Raw genomic sequence first — 22,492 nt, forward strand, 5'->3', positions numbered from 1 at the left:
GTATTTGCTGTATGACTCAGGGAACTCAAACCTGGGCTCTGTACCAACCTAGAGGGGTCAGATGGGGGTGGGAGGTGGGAGGGAGGTTCCAGACGGAGGGGACATAGGTATACCTATGGCTGAGTCATGTTGATGTATGGTAGAAATCAACACAATATTGTAAAGCACTCCATTAAAAATAAATAAAATTTTAAAATGTTGAGAAGAAAGTAAAAACTCCCCATTTTATAGATGACAAAATGGAGGCCTAGGGAGGACAGTCACTTGTCAAAGCTAATATGTGCCAGAGACAATGTTTAAATTCAGGCTTATAGGACTCCAGGGCCTAGATTTGAAGCCTCTAGACTTGGAAGTCTTTAACTGAGGTCCAGGCACCCCTAGAATTCTGGGGCCCCAGGAACTTGGATGGAAAACAAAATCCCATGTGTTTCACTAAACTCATTCTGAAATTTAGCCTTTCTCCCAATTATGGAGGCAGATTCCTGTCATGTCAGCAGTAATAGTGGCTTTGTCACTAATGGAAACCATAGATGTTTTCTCTTCTTTTTGGTCACGCCCTGCAACATTTGGGATTTTATTTCCCTAACCAGGAATGGAACTCATTCAATCCTGATGCATTCCTGCTGCAGTCCTAACCACTGGACCATCAGGGAAGTCCCCAGAAACCACAGATATTTTCACAGCTCATTTCAATTGCAGCTCTGGAAATATCATTTAGACTCATCACCAGTCTAAGATGATGCCTCTAGATCTTGTTTTTGAGCACGTTTCTGAGAAGAATGCACTATATCACATATTTGGTTTATTTTTGACTTTTAATAAAATTGATTTTTGTGGGGGTCTTATGAATTAAAGTTTTTTTTCTATCATGGTAAAACAAATATAACGTGAGGTTTACTATTTTTAAAAGTACAATTGAATGCATTAAGTACACACACGATGTTGTAAAACCATACCACTGTCTAGTTCCAGAACCTTCTCATCACCCTAAAGGATAGTCCTATATATATTAGGCAGACACATCCCATTCTCCCCTCCCCTAGTCTCTGTCAACCACTGATTTCCTTTCTGTGTCCACAGCTTTGCCAGTTCTGGATATTTCGTGTAAATGGAATCATGTGCAATGTGTGACTTTGTGTGATCAACTTCTTCTTTTTCTGGTTTGACATTTATTTATGCTAAAAAAACTTTATAATGGTATACGAAGAATATTAGATATCTTAAAAATTGCCTTTCTTTTGCTTTTGAGCTTTATTTTGTATTGGGGTATAGCCAACCAAGCAGGAGGGTATGGCAACCCATTCCAGTATTCTTCCTTGGAGAATCCCCATGGACAGAGGAGCCTGGTGGGCTACTGTCCACAGGGTCACAAAGAGTCAGACACTAATGAGCGACTAAGCATGGCACATAGCCAATTAACAGTGACGCTGTGATAATTTCAGGTGAAGAACAAAGGGACTCAGCCATACCGTGTGCTTGGCTTCTTTAAGGAATTTAACCTTATGCAGTTAAAAGCATTATTCTGAAACCACTGTGCACCTTCACGTGTGAATGGGCAAAAGAGGATTTGGAGCAAACCTCCCGATGTTTCAATTGACTTTAGCAGGAAAACAAATGTATAATGGGTATTACATGCTAGAATCTATCCAAGTTGCTTTTTCTTTTTTAAAAATTATTTCTAATTTTTATTTATTTGGCTGTGCTGGGTCTTAGTGGTGGCATGCAGAATCTTTAGTTTGCAGCATGGGGGATCATTAGTTGCGGTATGTGGGATCTCGTTGCCTGACCAGGGATGGAACCTGGGCCCCCTGCACTGGCAGCGCAGAGTCTTGGCCCCTGGACCACCAGGGTATAACAAGTATAGGTGTAACACCTGACTGAACTCTCACAACATCCCTGAGGATGGGGTTGGACATTATCCCCATTTTACAGCTGAGAGAAGAGAGGCACAGAGAGGTTTGAGAACCAGCCAGCATACAGACAGTGCTGGTGGGGCTGGGGTTTGAACTCAGGTCCTCTGGCTCCTGACGCGAAGAGCTGACTCATTAGAAAAGACCCTGATTCTGGGAAAGACTGAAGGCAGGAGGAGAAGGAGATAACAGAGGATGAGATGGTTGGATGGCATCACCGATTCAATGGACACGAGTTTGAACAACTCCAGGAGATGGTGAGGGACAGGGAAGCCTGGCGCCCTGCAGTCCCGGGGGTCATAAAGAGCTGGACACGATTGAACGACTAAACAACAACAACCTCTGACTGACTCTGGGGCCTGAGCACTTAATGACTGGCCTGAGCTGCATGTTGCAGGGGACCTGCTGGGTGTGAATGACCCCTGAGCCGGGCACCCCCACCTCACCACTGACCCATAGGGTCCTCTGGGCGACGGCCGTGCCCAGTGTGCCCAGTGAAGGCATCCACCTCTCCAGCAGGGCCTCACACTGCCTGGTAGCCGCACAGCGATGACCGTGGGCATTGGGCCCAGGCGCGCCGTGAACACTGGCCCTTACCAGGCCCTCAGCTGCGGCGACAGGGGGGTGGCCCGAGGGACCACTGCCCACCTGTCTGTCCATCGTGGTGTCTGGACAGACGGTTGTCGCTGCGGCTGCCCTGGGTCTCCGTCACACGGTGTTGTCCTCTTTTCTGGCTCTCTCCGTGTCTCTGTGTTTCTATGTCTCTGATCCTGAGCGTCACCTTGCTTTACCCTCAGCCTCTCAATCTGCCTCAGGTGGCCCCTAACTTTCACTTCAGAATCTCACCAGTTCCATCAGCTCCTCACTAGCTCTCCTAGCCCCTCGTGGGTTCCCTCAGCCCTCACCAGTCCCTCAGCCCAGAGCCCCTCCTTCAGCCCCTCACCAGTATCCTCAGCTCCTCACCAGCCCCCTCAGTATACACGGCTGTCCTTTGCTGTCTCTTAGTGTGCCTTCATTTAGGGCTTCTCAGTGGCTCAGTGGTAAAGAACCTGCTGCCAATGCGGGAGACACGGGTTTGATCCCTTTGTCGGGAAGATCCCCTGGAGAAGGGCATGGCAACCCACTCCAGTATTCTTGCCTGGAGAATTCCATGGACAGAGGAGTCTGGAGGGCTAGAGTCTATGGGGTCCCAAAGAGTCACACATGACTTAGTAAAAACAACTACAACAACCCGTGACAGTGAAGTTGCTCAACTGTGTCCGACTCTTTGCAATCCCATGAACTGTAGCCTACCAGGCTCCTCCATCCATGGAATTTTCCAGGCATGAGTACTGGAGAGGGTTGCCATTTCCTTCTCCAGGGGATCTTCCTGACCCGGGGATCAAACCCAGGTCTCCCGCATTGCAGGCAGACGCTTTACCGTCTGAGCCACCAGGGAAGCCCCAACAGGGAAGGCACCAGGAAATGCAGTACAACAACAAGCGCCTTCATTTCTCCAGTGCTCATGTCTGTCTTTCTGTCCTTCTGCCTCTGGGCTTCTGTGTTTCCCTCATCGTGTCGCATTATCTCGCTACCTGCCTCTTTGCCCTACCTGTCCTTTCACAATCTCAGGTATCACCATTTCCACCTTTGTGCCTCTTTCCCTGACAATAAAACTTGTCACACTCCCAGCGTAATTATCAAACTACCATGTACCCAGTATAGGTGGATGCTGATCAAACAAAATGCGCACAGGTGATAAGACAACCAGGAAGGACAACCCAGGGCTTGATGCCTGTATATTACCTGTCACTATGTGAATTTACTGAATGTATCACCATTTTCTTGTTATCTGACCCTCCCGCTAGAACGTTAGCTCTGTGAGAGTGAAGATATTCACAATTTATTCCCTGCTGTGTCCAGAGTGCCTAAAACAGGGCCTAGCACACAGTAGGTATCCAATAATTGCTTATTGAATGAATGAGTAAATGTTTGCTGTGTCCTTTGAGGTCTCACCATAGCCTTGTCTTGGGTGTCTCTCTCAGTCATGTCTCAAGTCTCCCTTTCTGGGTCTGTCTCTCTGCCTTCCTCAGTCTTGGTCTCTGAGTCTCTGTGTCTTTCTCTGTGGCCACGATGCATTCATAGAACACTTACTATGGGCCAGGCCCCGTGCACATTGGGTCTCATTTTCATTCTCATCAATATCCTATAGGGTAGGTACCCACATTTTCCTGATGAGCAAACCTGAAGCTCAAAGAGCAGCAGACACTTGCCCGAGAGATTGTGATGTGTCCTCCAAATAGCCTGGGAGCTCCTTTCAAGTCCCCTCCCCTCTTGATGAGTTACTGACAGCTCATGTTAGCAATCGAAGGGCTCTGAGAAGTCCTGCAGGAAAGGGAGCAGTTTGTTTAACCAAGCTTTTGCCTTGCTTGCTTACCAGAGAACGCTTCCCTTAGAACTTCCTGTCCTCTTCTGCCTCTCACCCTTTCTATTTCTTTTTCCTTCTGCTTCTCTTTGTTATCTCTCTGCATCTCTCTCAGAAAGGCAGCCCAGTCAAATGGTTGGAAGAACAGCCTCTGGAGCTAGACTGTCTGGGTTTGACTCCTGATGCTACCTCTAGATGGCCGTGTGACCTTGGGCAAGATCTTAACCGCTCTGTGATTTACTCCATTAACTGAGTGAGGATTAGGTGATTTCCTCTGTAAAGCGCTTCATGTCTCCCCATCAGTGATTCCTGGGCCTGGAATAAGGACCCAAGTTCAGTGCCAGTTCACACAGCACAGTGGATCCCAGGACCTGGGTTGAGGAAAGTCCATGGTGGCCTCTCTCCAAGGTCAGGAAAGTACAGGTCCCACCTCTTCAAGAGATCAAGGGACACTAGTTTGGAGGAGTCTGACTCAACTGCTGGGATCAGAGTTTTGGTTCCGCAAGAGGTTTGCCTAACATTGCAAGAAAGAGACTGCCACCCTCCTTCTAAAGAGGAGAGACAGACAGAGGCGGGAAGCCAGACCCAGGCCATGACAAGGGGACTCGGACACAATCATTAGCATATTTGGTAAATACAAATTGAGGCTTCCAAAGGCTCAGGGGAATGCTGGAGACAGGCAAGCTCAGTGGACACTGATCAAACTGCACACAGTCTCTGTGCTCCTGGAGCTCAGAGTTTAAGGAGTGAAAGAGAGACGCTGAGACAGAGAGAGACAGCAGGAGAGAGAGACACACACACATGCACAGACTATCATCGAGGGACGGAGAAAAGTCCTGCAACTGTGAAGACAGAGCAGGAGGCAGGGAGAAAACTCAGGGCAATCAGAGATCTGAAGACCCCAGTGTTGGATCCACGGCCAGGACTTGTCTCTCTGTCTCTCTCACCTGATCCTTTCCACCTCCAAGTCCCACCAGAACTGTGTCTCTCACCCCTATTGATTTGCTTCTCCTGCCTCTCCCATCTGTGGCTCTCAGAGAAGGGAGGGCGAGGAAAGGGTGGCTGGAGACATAAAGGCTGAGTGTCTGCAAGACCTGTAGTGACAGAGACTGTCTGATGTGTGCACACATACACATACAAACATACACACACAGACAGACTCACACACACGGACCCACCTCACCACCACCAGCACGAAAACACAGACACACCTTCAGGTGTGAGACACCACATAAATACACAGAAGCCCACACACGTGCAAAGACTTATGCGTAAGCACACTCACACTCATGTACAGAAACACACATGGGCATGTTCACAGCCTCTAGGGAGGGGCCGTAGAGGTATCAGGGGAGCAGGTCAGCTGACTGTCGGGGCAGGAAGTATGTGCTCCTTCTCTTGAGTTCACACTCTCGGAGGATGCCAGGGAATGGGTGATGTTACATAACTGGTTGTAGGGGCAGACTTAGTATAAAAGGCTCAGCCAGAAGCCCAGCAGGTTGAAAGACTGTTGGGCTGCAGCCATGGAGCTCAGCGTGCTCCTTCTCCTTGCTCTGCTCACTGGATTCTTGGTCCTCCTGGCCAGAGGCCGCCCAAAGGCCCATGGCCACCTTCCACCTGGCCCCCGTCCTCTGCCCTTCCTGGGGAATCTTCTGCAGATGGACAGAAAAGGCCTGCTCAAATCTTTCCTGAAGGTGAAACACAGGTGGACGGGGTCTGAGGGTGGCTGCTTGCCTCCATCCTTGGGGATCATTCACCAGGAGATGTGAGGCATCCTTGCAGGTTCAGGAGTGGGCTGCGGGAAGTTCAGTGAGGAAGGGATGTGGAGCTGAAGTGTGGTGGATGGCGATCAGGCAGTCAGAGGTGGCCCTTGCTCAGTTGGAAGTGTGTAGGCACTATCCCTGGAGTGGGCGGGTGGGCGTGAAGAGGTGTCTGGGTGTGAGCCAGAGGTATAGAAATCCCTGCTCCTCTGTCCCTCTCTCCCGAGTCCCTGCCTGCCACAGGGAGAGAGAGAGGAAAGGGGTGGGGGTACCAGTCAATAGGTTTCTCCTCTGCCAACAAAAGCTGTCAAAGGTTGGCCCCAGCCAGCGCCAGACCAAGGGGAGGAGGGAGGGAGAACAGAATGGGAGCCCAGGGCCAAAGTTCTTACCATTCATTAACATTAATGTGCAATGAGTAGCTGATACTGGAGTGTTAACCAGGTCCTGTATCACTGCTCTCTAGACATGATTTCATGATTGATGATCTATTTATGTATTAATAATGTAATCCATGGGCTTCCCAGGTGGTGCCGTGGTAAAGAATCTGCCTGTCATTGGATTTGAATTCTCAGTTGGGAATAACCCTTAGAGTAGGAAATGGCAACCCACTCCAGTAGTCTTGCCTGGAAAATCCCATGGACAGAGGAGCCTGGTGGGCTAGAGTCCATGGGGCTGCAAGGAGTCAGACATGACTGAGCAACCATGTAATCTACACCTGTGAGCCCACTCCCCAACAGGTTAGGCTTAGGGAACACTTGACAATAACTTCCAGCAGCCCCAGGTGCCTCTACCCCTCTCCCAACCCCTGCAGTGACCACACTCCTGAGTCTTGGGCTTGTCATCTGTTATTTTTTTAGCTCCACTGGTTCTTTGTTGTGCTGTGCAAACTTCCTCTAGTTGTGGTGTGCCAGCTTCGCTTGTAGGGCATGGGCCCTAGAGCGCGCAGCCTCAGTAGCTGTGCCTTGAGAACTCTCTCGTTGTGGCACTCTGGTTTAGTTCCTCTGTGGCATGTGGGATCTTAGTTCCCCAACCAGGGATCGAACCCGTGTCCCCTGCATTGGAAACTGGATTTTTAACCACTGGACCACCCTTTGATTTTGAGGGAGAGTGTTTTATCACACATGTGGAGGCCCCAAGTGCGTATTATTTAGTTTTTATCACAAGGGTAAACACCATGGACTTTCGTGGCAATACCTGGACTTAGTTTCTTCACTCAGAATTATGTGGCTAGGATTTATTTGTATCGTGGAGTGAATTCATCAGGTGATGGTTACAATACCTTGTGGGCTAGAAGAGGTGTCGCCCTCACCTTAGAGAAATAGATAGTGAGGTCAGCCCGGGGAAGGCACTGGTCCATTGTTACAGCCTGGGACTTCACAGAGGGGACGTGCGAGTCCAGCATGGAGGCCCTTCCATCTCCTTCATAGATGGAAGCTACCTAATAATTTGTTGTTTTATTTATTGTTATCACATGCATACTCAGTTGTGTCTGTCTCTTTGTGACCCCATGGACTGTAGCCTGGCAGGCTGCTCTGTCCATGGGATTCTCCAGGCAAGAATACTGGTGTGGGTTGCCATGTTCTACTCCAGGGGATCTTCCCAACCCAGGGATCGAAACCCCTTCTCCTGTGTCTCCTGACAACTTGGGGATCACTAAATCCTTTGGGAGTTTAAGGCCTGGTGGATCCCCTCCCCCGCAAATATTCACATACATTTTGCATAAATTTTTGCTAGTTCCAGACCCCCTAAATCTCTTCTACAGTCCTTGCAAGGATTCTCTGTGTGTCTGTGATCCTCTTCGTTTCCTGTCGTATCATGTGGCATGTGGGATTTTAATTCCCCAACCAAGGATTGAGCTCATGCCCCTACATCGGGAGCTTGGAATTCCAACCACTGGACCACCAGGGAATTCCCCATGGTCCTCCACTCTCATTGCATCTTTGCAGAGAGAGAGAGGTTGAGAGAGAGAGAGGGAGGGAGGGAAAGAGAGGCCATAGGTTATTAGGTGTCATGATTTACTTCCAAATCCTTCTGGAGTCAGACAGGTGAGGGTTTGTATTCCAGATTCAACTCTTACTCGTTGAATCTTAGCTTCTCTTCAGCAAGATAAGGTCATGATGATAAGAATGCCTGCCTCATAAGAGAGTTGTGAGGACTAGATAGTGCATAGAGCTTGGTATACAGTAAGTGCTCATTAAATGGAGGTTACTCGATCTATTCATTCATTTATTCATTCATTCAATGGTAAATTACTGGGCACCTTCTGTGTGCCAGGAAACATTCTAGGCATTGATGATATGGCATTAGACAGGGCACACAAACAGAGAAGGAAATATTAGGTTGGTAAGAGCTATGACTAAAATAAAGCAAGGTGATAGTTTCAAGAGTGGTGGGAGCTACAAACCAGTGCTCTGTGACAACCTAGAGCAGTGGGATGGGGTGGGAGGTGGGAGGGAGGTTCAAGAGGGAGGGGATATAGGTGTACCTACGACTGATTCATGTTGAAATATGGCAGAAACCAACACAATGTTGTAAAGTCATTATCCTCTAATTAAAAATACATAATTTTTTTAAAAAGTGACAGGAGCTACTTGAAGCTACTTTAGAATGAGTGGCGAAGGAAAGGCTCCATCTTGCCTTGTTTCTGATCAGACGGCCTGAAAGACGCCTGTGGAAGATATCAGTGAGCAACAGGGGTCAGTGCCAGAACTCAGAGGCAGGAGCAAGCTCAGCATGTTTGGGGAACCACAGGGCGCCTGGATCTGTGTGCTCAAAGGATCTGTGTGAGTGGGTGGAGATGTCAGAGGGGTGATGGGGCAACATCATGTAGGGCTCTGTCCACCACGGGGAGACTTCAGGTCTTACTCTCAGGGTGGTAGGCGAGCGGGATGGTTGGAAACAGGTTAGGGATATTAATTAATTTACATTTTAATGAGATAGTTCGGGTTTCAAGATAGGGTGGGGTGTGTAGTGAAAGGATTGTGGGTAGCACAGGAAAGGAAGTAAGGAGACCAGCAAGGAGGCTTTGCAGAGATCACTGTGAGAGTTTTCAATAAACTTAACCTTTTTATAAGTCAACCTTTTAAGTCACCTTTTTAAATCAATTTTTAAAATTGCAGAATTGTTGATTTACCAAGTTTTGCTGATTTCTGCTGTACAGCAAAGTGATTCAGTTGTGTATATATATGCGTTCCTCTTTAAAAATCTTCTTTTCCATTATGGTCTATCTCAGGATATTGAATATAGTTCCCTGTGCTATACAATAGGACTTCATCGTCTATCCATTCCATATATCAAAGCTTATATCTGCTTCGCCCAACCTCCCTCTCCATCCCCATGTCCTCCTCCTTGACAACAAAAAGTCTGTCCTCTATGTCTGCGATTCTGTTTCTGTTTCTTAGGTATGTGAATTTGTGTCATATTTGTTTCATTTGTGTCACTTTATAAATTAATTTTTTACACTGTGTTACCTTAATTTAATTCTTATTTCTTTGGCCACGCAGCACATGGAATCTTAGTTCCCTGACTGTGCCATACTTTAGATTCCACATATAAGTGATACCATATGGTGTTTGTCTTTCTTCTGTAAGTCAACTTGTATTTTGTACCAGTTTAACTTTTGTAGAAGTTCAACTTTGTAATTGAAGTTTAACCTTTAGGGTAAAGAACACAAATCCTAAGTGCTCAGTTCAGTGAATTTTCTCAAATGAACACACTCATGGAGTTGACATACAGATACGTAACAACTTGGCTCATGCCCAGAAACCTCCTTAAGTCCCCCTTCCAGTCACTACCCTCCTATTGTTCTGACACCACAAGTTCCTGTTATGTTTCTGAATTTCATATAAATAGAATTATGACATATGAACTCTTCTGGGTCTAGTTGCTTTCACTCAACATTACACCTGTGAGTTTCATTCTTGTTGTTGGTTGTAGCAGCGGTTTGTTCTTTTTCATGGCTGCATAGTAGCCCACATTATGAATTCATCACCAGTTGTTTATTCCCTATGTTGCAGAGCATTTTATAATAAGGCATCTATGAACCTCCTTGTTTTTTATTTTGCTGAGCACATGTGTGCATTTTAGTTGAGTGTGTTTCTGGGAGTGAAGTAGCTGAGCTACTCAGTACACACGTCTCCAGCTTCAATAAATACTGTTGAGCTGTTGCCCCAGTGGCAAGACTTGTTGTTGTGATTTTTCAAATTTCATGATAACCCCCAGAAGGCCATCACTTTAACTTCATGCCTCCCAAGTGGGTGGGTGGTTCTCTGGGGAAATTGCTAGGAGGCTGATGGGAGTTGAACGCAGGTCACAAGAAGGATGATTTTTAAAAAAATATTTTATTTATTTATTTTGCCTGCGCTAGGTCTTAGCTGCTCTTCACTGTGGCATGCAAATGCTTAGTTGCAACATGTGGGGTCTAGTTCCCTGAGCAGGGATTGAACATGGGCCCCTGCATTGGGAGCTCAGAGGCTTAGCCAGTGGACCACCAGGGAAGTTCCAAGAAGGATGATTCTTTAGTTGAGATGCCAGGGAGATCTCACCAGACTCAACCAATATCACCAGGGCTGGGGTGAAATTATTAATAGGAATATTTAACCATCTGTGCTTGTTAGGAGGCTTTCCAGGTGGTGCTAGTGGTAAAGAACCCACCTGTCAATGGAGGAGATGTAAGAGACCTTGGTTCGATCCCTGGGTCAGAAAGATCCCCTGGAGGAGACCATGGCAACCCACTCCAGTATTCTTGCCTGGAGAATCCTATGGACAGAGGAGCCTGGCGGACTTCGGTCCACAGGATCGTAAAGAGTTGGACACGACTGAAGCGACTTAGCACACACACATGCTGCTTAAGACACCAACCAAGCCAACCAGTGTGGACTGGGCTGGGACATGGGTTAATCTTTTACCTGATGGGTTCTGGGAAGCAAAAAGGCAGACTGGGGTGTAAGGTCTTGGGGGCAGTGGCTAGTTATCAATCTATATGTTAAATGTTAAATTACCAATCTATACGTAAGTGTTTTAGGGCTTCCCTGGTGGCTCAGATGGTAAAGAGTTTGCTTGCAATGCAGGAGACCCAGGTTCGATCCCTGGTTTGGGAAGATCCCCCGGAGAAGGGCACGGCAACCCACTCCAGTATTCTTGCCTGGAGAATTCCATGGACAGAGGAGTCTGGCGGGCTACAGTCTATGGGGTCGCAAAGAGTCAGACACAACTGAGTGACTAACACACGCACACACAAGTGTTTTACTGGTTTAAAAATGGAGATGGCCACAGAGGTGCATACTGACTAATAGCAACCCTGGCTGTGGGTGTGCTTGGCAGTTCCGACAGAAATATGGGGATGTCTTCACGGTGAACCTGGGGCCGCGGCCAGTGGTCATAATCTGTGGGACAGAGGCCATTCGGGAGGCCCTGGTGGACCAGGCCGAGGCCTTCTCTGGCCGAGGGAAGATCGCTGTCGTTGATCCAGTTTTCCAAGGATACGGTAAGGGCCTCAGGGCCCCTGGGAGGGGGCAGGGGATGGAGGATGGGGATTGGGGAGGGTGAGTCTGGGAAGGGAAGATAAGGGGTGGAGCAGGACCCAGAGTCTCCTTGAAAATTCCTCTGCAACCCAAGCCTCTCCCAAACCCTAGGTGTTATCTTTGCCAACGGGGAACGTTGGAAGGCTGTTCGGCGATTCTCTCTGGCCACCATGAGGGACTTTGGGATGGGAAAGCGGAGCGTGGAGGAGCGGATTCAGGAGGAGGCTCAGTGTCTGGTGGAGGAGCTGCGGAAATCCCAGGGTGAGCCCTGGGGCGGCGGTGGGCAGGAGAGAAGCTGCATGAGGGATGTAGCCCAGAGACAGAGGGTATACGTGGGCAGAGAGAGAGATGTGGAGACAGAGAGGAGACAGAGCTTGGGAGCCCATCCGAGGGGCAGGGACCGAGAGAGGGCAGAGAGACGGGGCAGAGGTGGGTAGGTGAGAAATGCAGGGGGCAGGAGAGATTCAGGAGTGTAGTGTCAAGAGGAACTCAAAGACGACTCAGACAGTAAATAGCACGTTAATTGCCTGTGTTCAAGGGAACCAGTTCATGGTTTGATTGTATCTGTCAAGGGTCAAAATGTGACTTCAATAAAAAGAAAGTAAAGAGAAAAAAAGAGAAAACTACAGACATTTCAAAAAAGGGGACAAGCTGTGTTTTCCTTTCTTTGGGTGAACAACTGGCTGTGAGCAAGGGAGGCAGTCGGGGTTTTCTGCTCTTAGCAAGTCAGGTGGGCACTTCCAGGGGGTTTAGGATTCCTCAGAAACGTGTGTCTGAGACATAGCGGTGACAAGATGCTTTCTTAAGAGATTTTGAGTCATAAATGGAGAATCTGGGAGGAAGAGGCAGAGCCACAGGGAGCTATAGAGGTATAAGGACGGAGGGACTCAGAAGAAAGACAAGAGGAGACAGAGTGATTCAGATGGAGACACAGAGAGGAAGAAAGAGACAGAGATGGAGGGACCGAGGCAAAAAGAGAAGAGACTCAGAGAGGCAGGAAGGAACAACGGCAGAGAGAAACTGAGGCACGAAGATTAGAGAGAGACAGACAGGCTCAGGAAAGGGTGTGCAAGGGAACAAGAAAGAGATGATGGACAGGTGAGACCCAGGGAGAGAGACTGCACTGACCTGACACTCTGGGTGCACAGCCCACCCTCCCTCCGGTTGGGGCGAGCTTGGCACATCTAGATATCAACAATCAAGTGCAGAACAGTTCCCCAAAGACAGAGAGCTCTAGAGGTGGACAGAAAAGATGGGGGTGGGGCGGACAGTTAAGGGAAGGAGCACAGAGCTTTGTAAATGGCACGTGCGATTGATTGAACACCTGCTCTGCACCTTCTCCACAGGACTGAGATGAGAATTTTGTAAAATAATATGTGAAGTCTTAGAATAGGGCCTGGCACAACTCCCAGGTTAGCGAGTGTTGGCTGCTATGAGGCCTGTTTGTTTTTTTTATGGTGACTGAGTGATAGAGGAGAGTCACTCAGAGACAGCTCCTCAGGCATTGGAGTCTGAGCCCTGAGACCCACCCCTTTCCCTCTAGGAGCCCTCCAGGATCCCGTCTTCTACTTCCACTCCATCACCGCCAACATCATCTGCTCCATTGTGTTCGGAAAACGCTTTGACTACAGAGATCCCAAGTTCCTGAGGCTGCTGGACTTGTTCTTCCAATCTTTTGTGCTCATCAGTTCCCTGTCCAGCCAGGTCTGGGAGGGCAGAGCTCAGTTGGACATCCAGGCAGGAGAGAGGGGTGATTTGCTTTTGTGAATCGGAAATGCAGCTTCCAGCCAGAAGAAGGGCAAAGACAACAGAGAGAGAGAGAGACAGGGACACAGAGACCTGGGGGAAGGGAGAGATAGTGAGACAAGGACAGAGACAGGAAGAGGAAGAAAGGGGAGTGATGGAAGGAGAAACAGAAAAAGGAATCAAAGACACACACATGAACATGCTCCTCTTCTAAAACAAAATGATAAAGTTTGTCTTTCTCAACTAACCTTGAAATACCCCTATTGTGAAAAGTGAAAGTGTTAGTCCCTCAGTGGGGTCTGACTCTTTGTGATCCCATGGACTGTAGCCTGCCAGGCTCCTCTGTCCATGCACTTCTCCAGGCACAAATGCTGGAGGGGGTTGCCATTTCCTCTTCCAGGGAATCTTCCCGACCCAGGGACCTAACCCAGACTCCTGCATTGCAGGCAGATTCGTTACCTTCTGAGCCACCAGGGAAGCCCCACCCCTATTGTATATTCAGGTAAAAAGTGAAACTTCAGAAAAGTCTGCCTGGCTGTTGCTCTCAACGGAGAGTGCAGGTCAGAGTCACAGGAATGAATATCGAAAATAAAAATTCCCCTGACCTCCTAGTGGAGAGTCAGGCCTGGAATATCTGGAAGGAGGTTCAGATGAGTACTTGCACAAGTCCAACACAGGGTTTCAATTTTCTCCTCTCACAGAGAACCACAGAGAGGGGAAAAGTCTGGAAGATCTGCCAAACAGTTAACCATGTTATCTCTAGAAGGATAGGTGAAGGAGGCATTCCACAGCATAGTTTATACTATCCTGCATGTTTTGCAGTTGTTGGCAACAAGTTAGATATTACATTTCTCATTAGGCAAAGCAATAGACATATGCTCCCAAATAGTCAGCAGCTTCATTCTGTGTAAGCATCATGTTATCAACGCCTGACACAGCAAGGACGATGCAAGAGGTGGAAAGAGACAGAGAGAGGTTTGAGCAGAACAGATAAACTGGCTGGGGTAGGCAGGGGCAGGGCAGAGGGTGGATGAGCAGGAGACCCACAGAGATGGGGAGAGCTGGAAAGGAGAGAGACACAGGTGGGGCAGAGACTAACAAGAAGACACAAGGAGAGGGGGACAGATGCAGAAAGAGAAAAATGTGGTCTCTTACACAAAGGGGACACAGAAGCAGCGAGTGAGGAGCTCAGATACAGAGTAAGAGCCGAGTGAGACAGAGACTGAGAGGTGGAGAGACAGAGGGAGACAGAGACACAGAGAGGGAGAGAGAGACAGAGACAGAGGGAGACAGAGACACCCCAGAGAGGCAGAGAGAGATGCAGAGAAAGAGAGGGAAACAGACATCCCTTGTGAAGGTACTGGGGGCCAGGAGGGCTGTCCCTCCGTGTGACCCGCTAGCTCAACCCCGCAAGGGCCTCACAGCCCCTTCTCTCCTGCAGCTGTTTGAGCTCTACTCCAGCATCTTGAAGTACTTTCCTGGCTCACACAGGCAAATCTACAAAAACCTGCAGGAAGTCAATGTCTTCATTGGCCACAGCGTGGAGCAGCACCGTGAGACCCTCGACCCCAATGCCCCCCGGGACTTCATTGACTGCTACCTGCTCCGCATGGAAAAAGTGGGATTTGGGAGAGGCGATGGGGGTGGAAGGGAGGAGAACAAAAGATGCAGAGTGAGAAGGGACAGGAAAGGAGTAGAGGAGTGGGGAGAAGGGAGAGTGGAGGGGAGATTGGGAAGGGAGCAGAGGGGGAGAGGGAAGTGGGGGGGAGATGGTAGGGAGGAGACAGAGGTACGGGAAATACAGGACAAGGGGGAGGAAATGCAGCAGCTGGTGGAAAGAGTCGCAGAGGCAGAAAGGGACTGAGAGAGGAAGGGGGACAAACACACCAAAGAGACGGGAGATGATTGAAACAGAGCAAGACAGAGCGAAGAGAGACTGAGACTGAGACAGAGAGATGGTGGGACCCCGAGCATAGAGGAGGGGAAAGGGCCAGACGGTGCAAGACCCAGAAACAGGCGGAGGGACCCCGAGAGGAGAGGTGTGGGCAGCGGGGCCCCTGGCCTCCCCTGATGTGAACCCCACCCGTCTGGATTCAGGAGAAGTCCAACCCCCAGAGCCAGTTCGATCATCAGAACCTCATCATATCCGTTCTGTCGCTCTTCTTTGCCGGCACGGAGACTACCAGCACCACGCTCCGCTATGGGTTCCTGCTCATGCTCAAACACCCCCACGTTGCAGGTGGGCAAGCTGGAGGCAGACACTGGGGAGGGGGCTTCTGACCCCTTTGCAGGCACAGAAATGGGGCTAGAGGTCCCTGGTGAATGAGAGAGGCAGCATTCCCCTCTTACACCAGGAGCCCTGTAGGTTGTTTCTGTTTTTCTTTTTTGCTTGGCCTCTGACCAGGGATGGAATGTGCACCCACGCTGTGGGAGTGTGCAGTCTTAACCACTGGACCACCAGGGAAGTCCCCGGAGCAGTGCAGGTTTTGAATGATCTACCCAACTAAGCCAGCCCTGATAGTGATGGATGAATGAAGAATCTGTCAGTCTGGGGAGTTCCCTAGAGGTCCAGTGGTTAGGACTCAGTGCTTTCACTACCATGGCCCTGGGTTCAATCCCTGGTCAGGAAACTAAGATATGGCAAGTAGCGCAGCGTGGCTCCCCCTCCCCAAAATCTGTCAGTTTTCCCACTGTTTCTTCTGTCACTTAAAGATCAACCCACTCATTTATCCATCTGTCCTTTCAACTCATCAATCAACCTGTGCACTCAGATTCTTTCATCTATGACTCATCTAGGATATATACATCCATGCTTTATTTGGACAAACTGATTCATCTATTGATTGTTTGAAACAGTGATTCATTGAATGAACTGTTTCGTCACTGATTTATCTGTTCTTTCATTCATTCATGCATCCATCTGTTTTTCTAAAACTAGGTTACATAACTTAATCCTTCCATCGCTTGTTTTTCACTTCGTACTTCATCCATCTATCTTTTCATTTATTTATTTAATAATGCACTCATTTATTCACCCTTGATTTATACATCTATCATTCAATATATCCAACCACCCACTTACTCCTGTTTTCCTGTTCCTTTAAATGTATTCATTCACATGTTCTTCCATAAATTGAGCCATTCAACCATTCATATGAGTTATTGGTTCATCAAGTTCATTTATTTATTTGTCTATGGATCATTTAGTAATAAATTAATCTTTGATAAGTAATAATACATCCATTCATTAGCATTCTTCCATTTACCAGTCTTTCCATTCATGAATTGATCTACTGATTGAGTGAATGTTTGATGTACTTATTTATTTATCCAATTGTCCATGGGTTAATCCACTGATGTGTTTTACTATTATATTCCTGAGGACCTAGCACAGTGTCTCATCTATAATATACACACAATAAATATTAGTTCATTTTCTACTCATCTTAGAGGAGGAACCTTGATAGGTTCATAGCCTTGAGTTCTTGGTCTGAAATTCTGAGCAAAACTGGGGTTCACATGTGTTTGTGTGTTTGCTTGTGTATGTTGGGAGAGAATCCATAATATTCATTAGACATTAAAGAGTGAAAATTCTTGTAGTTTTCCCATTGCTCATCCCACCCCAAGCTGGTTACTTAGAGGGGTGTCAATGGTCTAACCATTTCTTATAGGTTTTCTGGGCTCATTGGCCTGGAAATGAACGGACCAGTGTTCATAGAACATTGAGCTGTGTTCCAACATAGAAAGCGGTGTTCCTGGTGAAATGTCTCTATAAATGAAGCTCAGTGGTCCCACTCTTCTGTGCAGAGAGAATCCACAAGGAGATTGACCAGGTGATTGGCTCATATCGCCCTCCAGCCCTGGATGACAGAGCCCAAATGCCATACACGGACGCAGTCATCCACGAGATTCAGAGATTTGCAGACCTTATCCCCATTGGTGTGCCCCACGTGGTCACTAAAGACACTCATTTCCGAGGGTACATCCTCCCCAAGGTACAGCACCTCACTGGGCTCCCATATCTCCCTTGTGTGGGTCTCCTGGGTTCTCTTTCATCTCCCAACCTTGACCTCTTTTTGGTTTTATCACTCACCCTTGGTTCATTATGTGTAGGGGTGGGTTAGGGGAGGAAATGGAGATATCTTTCAATCTTGTGACCCTCCCTCAGGACACAGAAGTCTATCCCATCCTGAGCTCTGCTCTCCACGACTCGCATTACTTTGAGAAACCAGATGACTTCAACCCTGACCACTTTCTGGATGCCAATGGGGCAGTAAAGAAAAATGACGCTTTTATGCCCTTCTCCATAGGTAAGCTGGGAGAAGGCAATGGCACCCCACTCCGGTACTCTTGCCTGGAATACCCCATGGACGGAGGAGCCTGGTGGGCTGCAGTCCATGGAGTTGCTAAGAGTCAGACAGGACTGAATGACTTCACTTTCACTTTTCACTTTCATGCATTGGAGAAGGAAATGGCAACCCACTCCAGTGTTCTTGCCTAGAGAATCCCAGGGACAGAGGGGCCTGGTGGGCTGCCGTCTATGGAGTCACACAGAGTCGGCCACGACTGAAGCGACTTAGCAGCAGCAGCAGCCATAGATAAGCTGGGCCTGCATTCCAGAGTGCGGGTGCCATGACCTCTTGAAGACAATCAAAGAGAGGTCTTTGTTCATTGAGCAGTTTATTTGTGCCAGTTGCTTTACCTGTATTAATTCATCTCATCTTCACCCCAATGCTAGAGGGGGCTTGAGAACCAAGATCACATCCCAAAGGCGCAGCTCTGTAAGGGGGACAATTACACCTCTCTACACACAGGTATCAAATCTGTTGAGCACCACTATGAACCAAACATTTTATCAGAGGTTGAAGATAACACATCAGACAAGTCACAAGAGACACAGTTCCTGCCCCAGGAAGTTTACAGTCCAACAAGGGAGATAACTCGTGTCATACGGTTACAGAAAAATCTACAACTAAATGAATAAATGTTACAAAGGGCTTAGAACTCCTTGGCTAAAGTAAGTGCTCAGAGGCCAACTCTTATTCATGTAACAAATCATAATTATGATAAGTGCTCTAATGGGGCCTTTGGGAACATCAAACAGGAAATACTGACTACTCCCGGTGGGTCTGTGAGGAAAAGCTTACCCTAAACAGTGTCTTCTAAGCTATGACACCATGGGAGAGTATCAACCAGCCACTGGAAGGCATGTTCCCCCAGAGGGAGAAGCAAGGGCAGAGCCTGAAGGTGGAGATGGCACGGCTCACCCGAGAAAGAACTCGGGAAGACTGGGACGGGGATTACAGAAGAGAAGGGTGAAGAAGAAGATAAGTGAAGAGGAACTAAAGAGCCACTTGATGAGGGTGAAAGAACATTCAAAACATGGCGATCATGGCATCCAGTCCCATCACTTCATGGCAAATAGATGGGGAGAAAGTGGAAACTGGTAGATTTCATTTTCGTGGGCTCCAAAATCACTGCAGATGGTGACTGCAGCCATGAAATTAAAAGATGCTTGCTCCTTGGAAGAAAAACCGTGACAAACCTAGACAGTGTATTATAAAGCAGAGACATCACTTTGCCCACAAAGGTCCGTATAGTCAAAGCTATGGTTTTTCATTAGTCATGTATGGATGTGAGAGATGGACCATAAACAAGGCTGAGCACTGAAGAATTGATGCTTTTGAATTGTGGTGCTAGAGAAAACTCTTGAGAGTCCCTTGGACTGCAAGTGGATCAAACCAGTCACTCTTAAAGGAAATCAACCCTGAATATTCATTGGAAGGGCTGATGCTGAAGCTGAAGCTCCAAAACTTTGGCCACCTGATGCGAAAATCTGACTCATTGGAAAAGACCCTGATGCTGGGAAAGACTGAGGGCAGGAGGAGAAGGAGACGACAGAGGATTAGATGGTTGGATAGTATCACTGACCTAATGGACATGAGTTTGAGCAAACTCTCAGTGATGGTCAAGGATAGGGAAGCCTGGCGTGCTGCAGTCTGAGGGGTCACAAAGAGTTGACACAACTTAGCAATCGAACAACCAGGGTGAAGAGCTCAGCTGGGTGGGGCCTTGAAAACTGGGACGAGTCCGAATTTGTTCTGCTGGGACTAGGGAGCCAGGGAGGGTCTTGACCTGCTTTGATTTCACTCTCTCCCTATGCTCTGCTCTTTGACCCCAACCAGAGGAAATCCCAATGCCCAGGTTCTCCTCCTTGGGGAGAAAGGTGGACCCCAGCATCAAGTCCTTAGTTTTGAATCGCACTGGTGACTTCAGTGACTCAGGGCCTCTAGCTCTGTCCAGTGCAATGGCTTCTTCTCTCATTTCTCTCTAAATTTTTGGCTGCACTGCCTGTTGTGGTGCAGGGGCTCTAGAGCATGTGGACTCAGTAGTTGCTGCGCAGGCTCGGTTGCCGTATGTGGGAATCTTATTAATAGTTCCCCGACCAGGATCAAACTATTTACCCTGCATTGGGAGCTTGGAGTCTTATCCACTGGACAAGCAGGGGTGTCTGCCCCCTCCTTAGTTCTTCTTCAGGGAGAGCCAGGGGACCTGTGGGGTCTGGGCGGTGGGTGAGGGTCCGTTTCTCCATTAAACAGTCTTGTCCTAAGTTTTACGAGAGGCAGAGATGCGGCAAACAGAAACAGAGATGGACAGACAGATAAGGATAGAGTGAGTGAGAAAGAGAGAGAGAGAAAGACAGGAGAGATAGTGGTAGAAAGAGACTTAGAGGGACTGTGAGGTCATAGAGGGAGGTGGAGAAAAAAGAGGCTGAGAAAGGGTAAGACAGAGAGAGTAGAAGAGAGAGTGACATAAGCAGCGAGGAAGAAACACTGCAGGAGAGGGAAGGAGAGACTGTGCAGGGAGATTGGAAAAACGCAAGAGCGCTGCAGGGAGAATCAGACTCGAAGAGATGGAGAAAGGGAGTTACATAAAATTCAAGACGGCGGGCCAGGGAAGAGAAAAAGAGAAAAGATACAGTGCCCGGCAGAAGGTGTAGACAGAGAAAAAGACTGAGGCAGATGGCCATGGGCAGAGAGAAAGAGCCAGAGGGTGGCCAGTTGCAGAGCCCGAGGGATGGGAAGGACCGGGTTGGAGGGAGCAGGAGTCAGACTGTTCTTGGAAGAGTCCGGTTGCAGACCCAGTTACAGGAGAAGAATCAGCTGGGGGCGCCACTCTGAGTATTGCTATGCTCCTGTGTCCTCACTTCTAAATGAGCCTAGAAGATGTAGACCCTTCTCCAGTTACCTCCAATGGGCACAAAGTCTAACCACTTGGAAGACTTGAGGGGGAATTCCTTGGCCATCCAGGGGTTGACTCCGGGCTTCCACAGCAGGGACTAACGGTTCGATCATTGGTCAGGGAACTGAGGTTCCCAAAGGCCACTCGGTGCAGCCAAAAAAAAAATCAAATCAAATTAAAATTTTTTTAAAAAGGGAGAGGCTGTCAGGGTCTCAGCCTTTCTTCTGGCTCCTTCTGTTCTCACTTCACTCCAAGTTCATGGTTTAGAACTATGGTGGGGGGACCCATATGCCCCTGAGAATCTCATGCAAGCTGTCCACTCACATCCCATGACCATCAGTCCTGCACACAATGTTATGTACTTTTTTTTTTCAGAACTCCTGGAGCCCATGGCTCTCAGGCTGAGTTAAGAAGAAAGCAGAGAGACATGTAAATATACGTAGGGCCAGACACACACCTGGCATACAAACTCCCCACTACACACACCCAGAAACCAGCACAAGGTACTCACTACATTTGCCTTTAATAACAGTCCATTCTAAAGGAAATCAGTCCTGAATATTCATTGGAAGGACTGATGCTGAAGCTGAAGCTCCAATACTTTGGCCACCTGATGAGAAGAACTGACTTATATGAAAAGACCGTGATGCTGGGAAAGATTGAAGGCGGGAGAAGGGGACGACAGAGGATAAGATGGTTGGATGGCATCACTGACTCTAGGGACATGAGTTTGTGTAAGCTCTAGGAGTTGGTGATGGGCAGGGAGGCCTGGCGTGCTGCAGTCCATGGGGTTGCAAAGAGCTGGACACGACTGAGCGACTGAACTGAACTGAACTGAACCGGTCAGGTCTTCTAAAAATTTTAGAAAACACGAACTTCTTTATCTTCAAAAGAGCCCTACTTCTTCCCATATTAGGTATGACAGACGTGAAAAATATTAAGTCAGAAATATGCACCGGTCTGTATGTCCAGGCAGATGAACACACACACACACACACACACACACACACACACACACACACAGTCAAGCATCCTTCCATTCTCTGGGGCCATAGAACTCTCTGGAAATCAAACAGAAGCTTACAAACTCTGTCCCAGAAAAATGAGTAAGGTACATTCACCCCACAATTGGCACTGGCTTTCAGAGAGTTTTGAAATCCTCTAAGAGTTTACCATGACTACAGGTTAAAGGCTAATCCCACACAACTTTATTGCAATGAACACAGGTGTCTGGGCTTTGGGGTGTGACGAGGCAAAGTATGTGCATCTGCTCACAATGCACACTGTGACCTGAGATTCTGTGTCTTGTGTCCACATTGTGAACCTCTGTTCTGTCCCCACAGGGAAGCGTATCTGTCTTGGCGAAGGCATCGCCCGCACTGAATTATTCCTCTTCTTCACCACCATCCTCCAGAACTTCTCCGTGGCCACCCCCGTGGCCCCTGAGGACATCGACCTTACTCCCCGGGAGAGTGGGGTGGGCAGAGTGCCCCCGAACTACCAGATCCAGTTCCTGCCCCGTCAAAGAGGCTGAGGGAAGGCGATCAAGGATACCAGGGTCATATGTGTCCTCACCTCTGCAGAGAATGGCCCCTGAACTCTCTCCCTGTCTTCCTGCCTCTGAACAGGCTGTGCTGTGAGCCAGCATCCCTCCCCTCCATGGATGCCACCTCCATGGGAAAGTCCCATCTGCATCTCACCTCCTTCCATCCTTCTGCAGCTCTGCTAAACTCAAGGAGGTGTTTTCCTTTCACCTATTAATAGAATCCCACAAGCGATGTATACATATATATGTATATATACATATATATATATATTTGGCTAAATAAATGAGGCAAAGAATGAAAACTTGCCTCAGTATCTCTTGGCATTTTTGCCTCTGAGGCCAGAGCTTACCCAAGTGACTAT

At 48.2% G+C, this 22,492-nt stretch overlaps 1 protein-coding gene across 1 annotated transcript; it reads left to right on the top strand.

Annotated features, from left to right (window-relative positions):
• The first annotated feature begins 5,837 nt into the window (after positions 1–5,837).
• Positions 5,838–22,350, top strand: LOC145515561 (cytochrome P450 2B4-like). The gene is made up of 9 exons (XM_081516243.1): positions 5,838–6,008; positions 11,397–11,559; positions 11,708–11,857; positions 13,140–13,300; positions 14,784–14,960; positions 15,440–15,581; positions 17,150–17,337; positions 17,511–17,652; positions 21,928–22,350. Exons 1-9 carry the CDS (start codon positions 5,838–5,840, stop codon positions 22,116–22,118), a joined length of 1,485 nt encoding a protein of 494 aa, XP_081372369.1. The 3' UTR covers positions 22,119–22,350.
• Positions 22,351–22,492: the final 142 nt, after the last annotated feature.

This window comes from Giraffa tippelskirchi, chromosome 7, assembly GCF_054371585.1.
Source record: "Giraffa tippelskirchi isolate mGirTip1 chromosome 7, T2T-mGirTip1v1.2.pri, whole genome shotgun sequence".
NCBI lineage: Eukaryota > Metazoa > Chordata > Mammalia > Artiodactyla > Giraffidae > Giraffa > Giraffa tippelskirchi.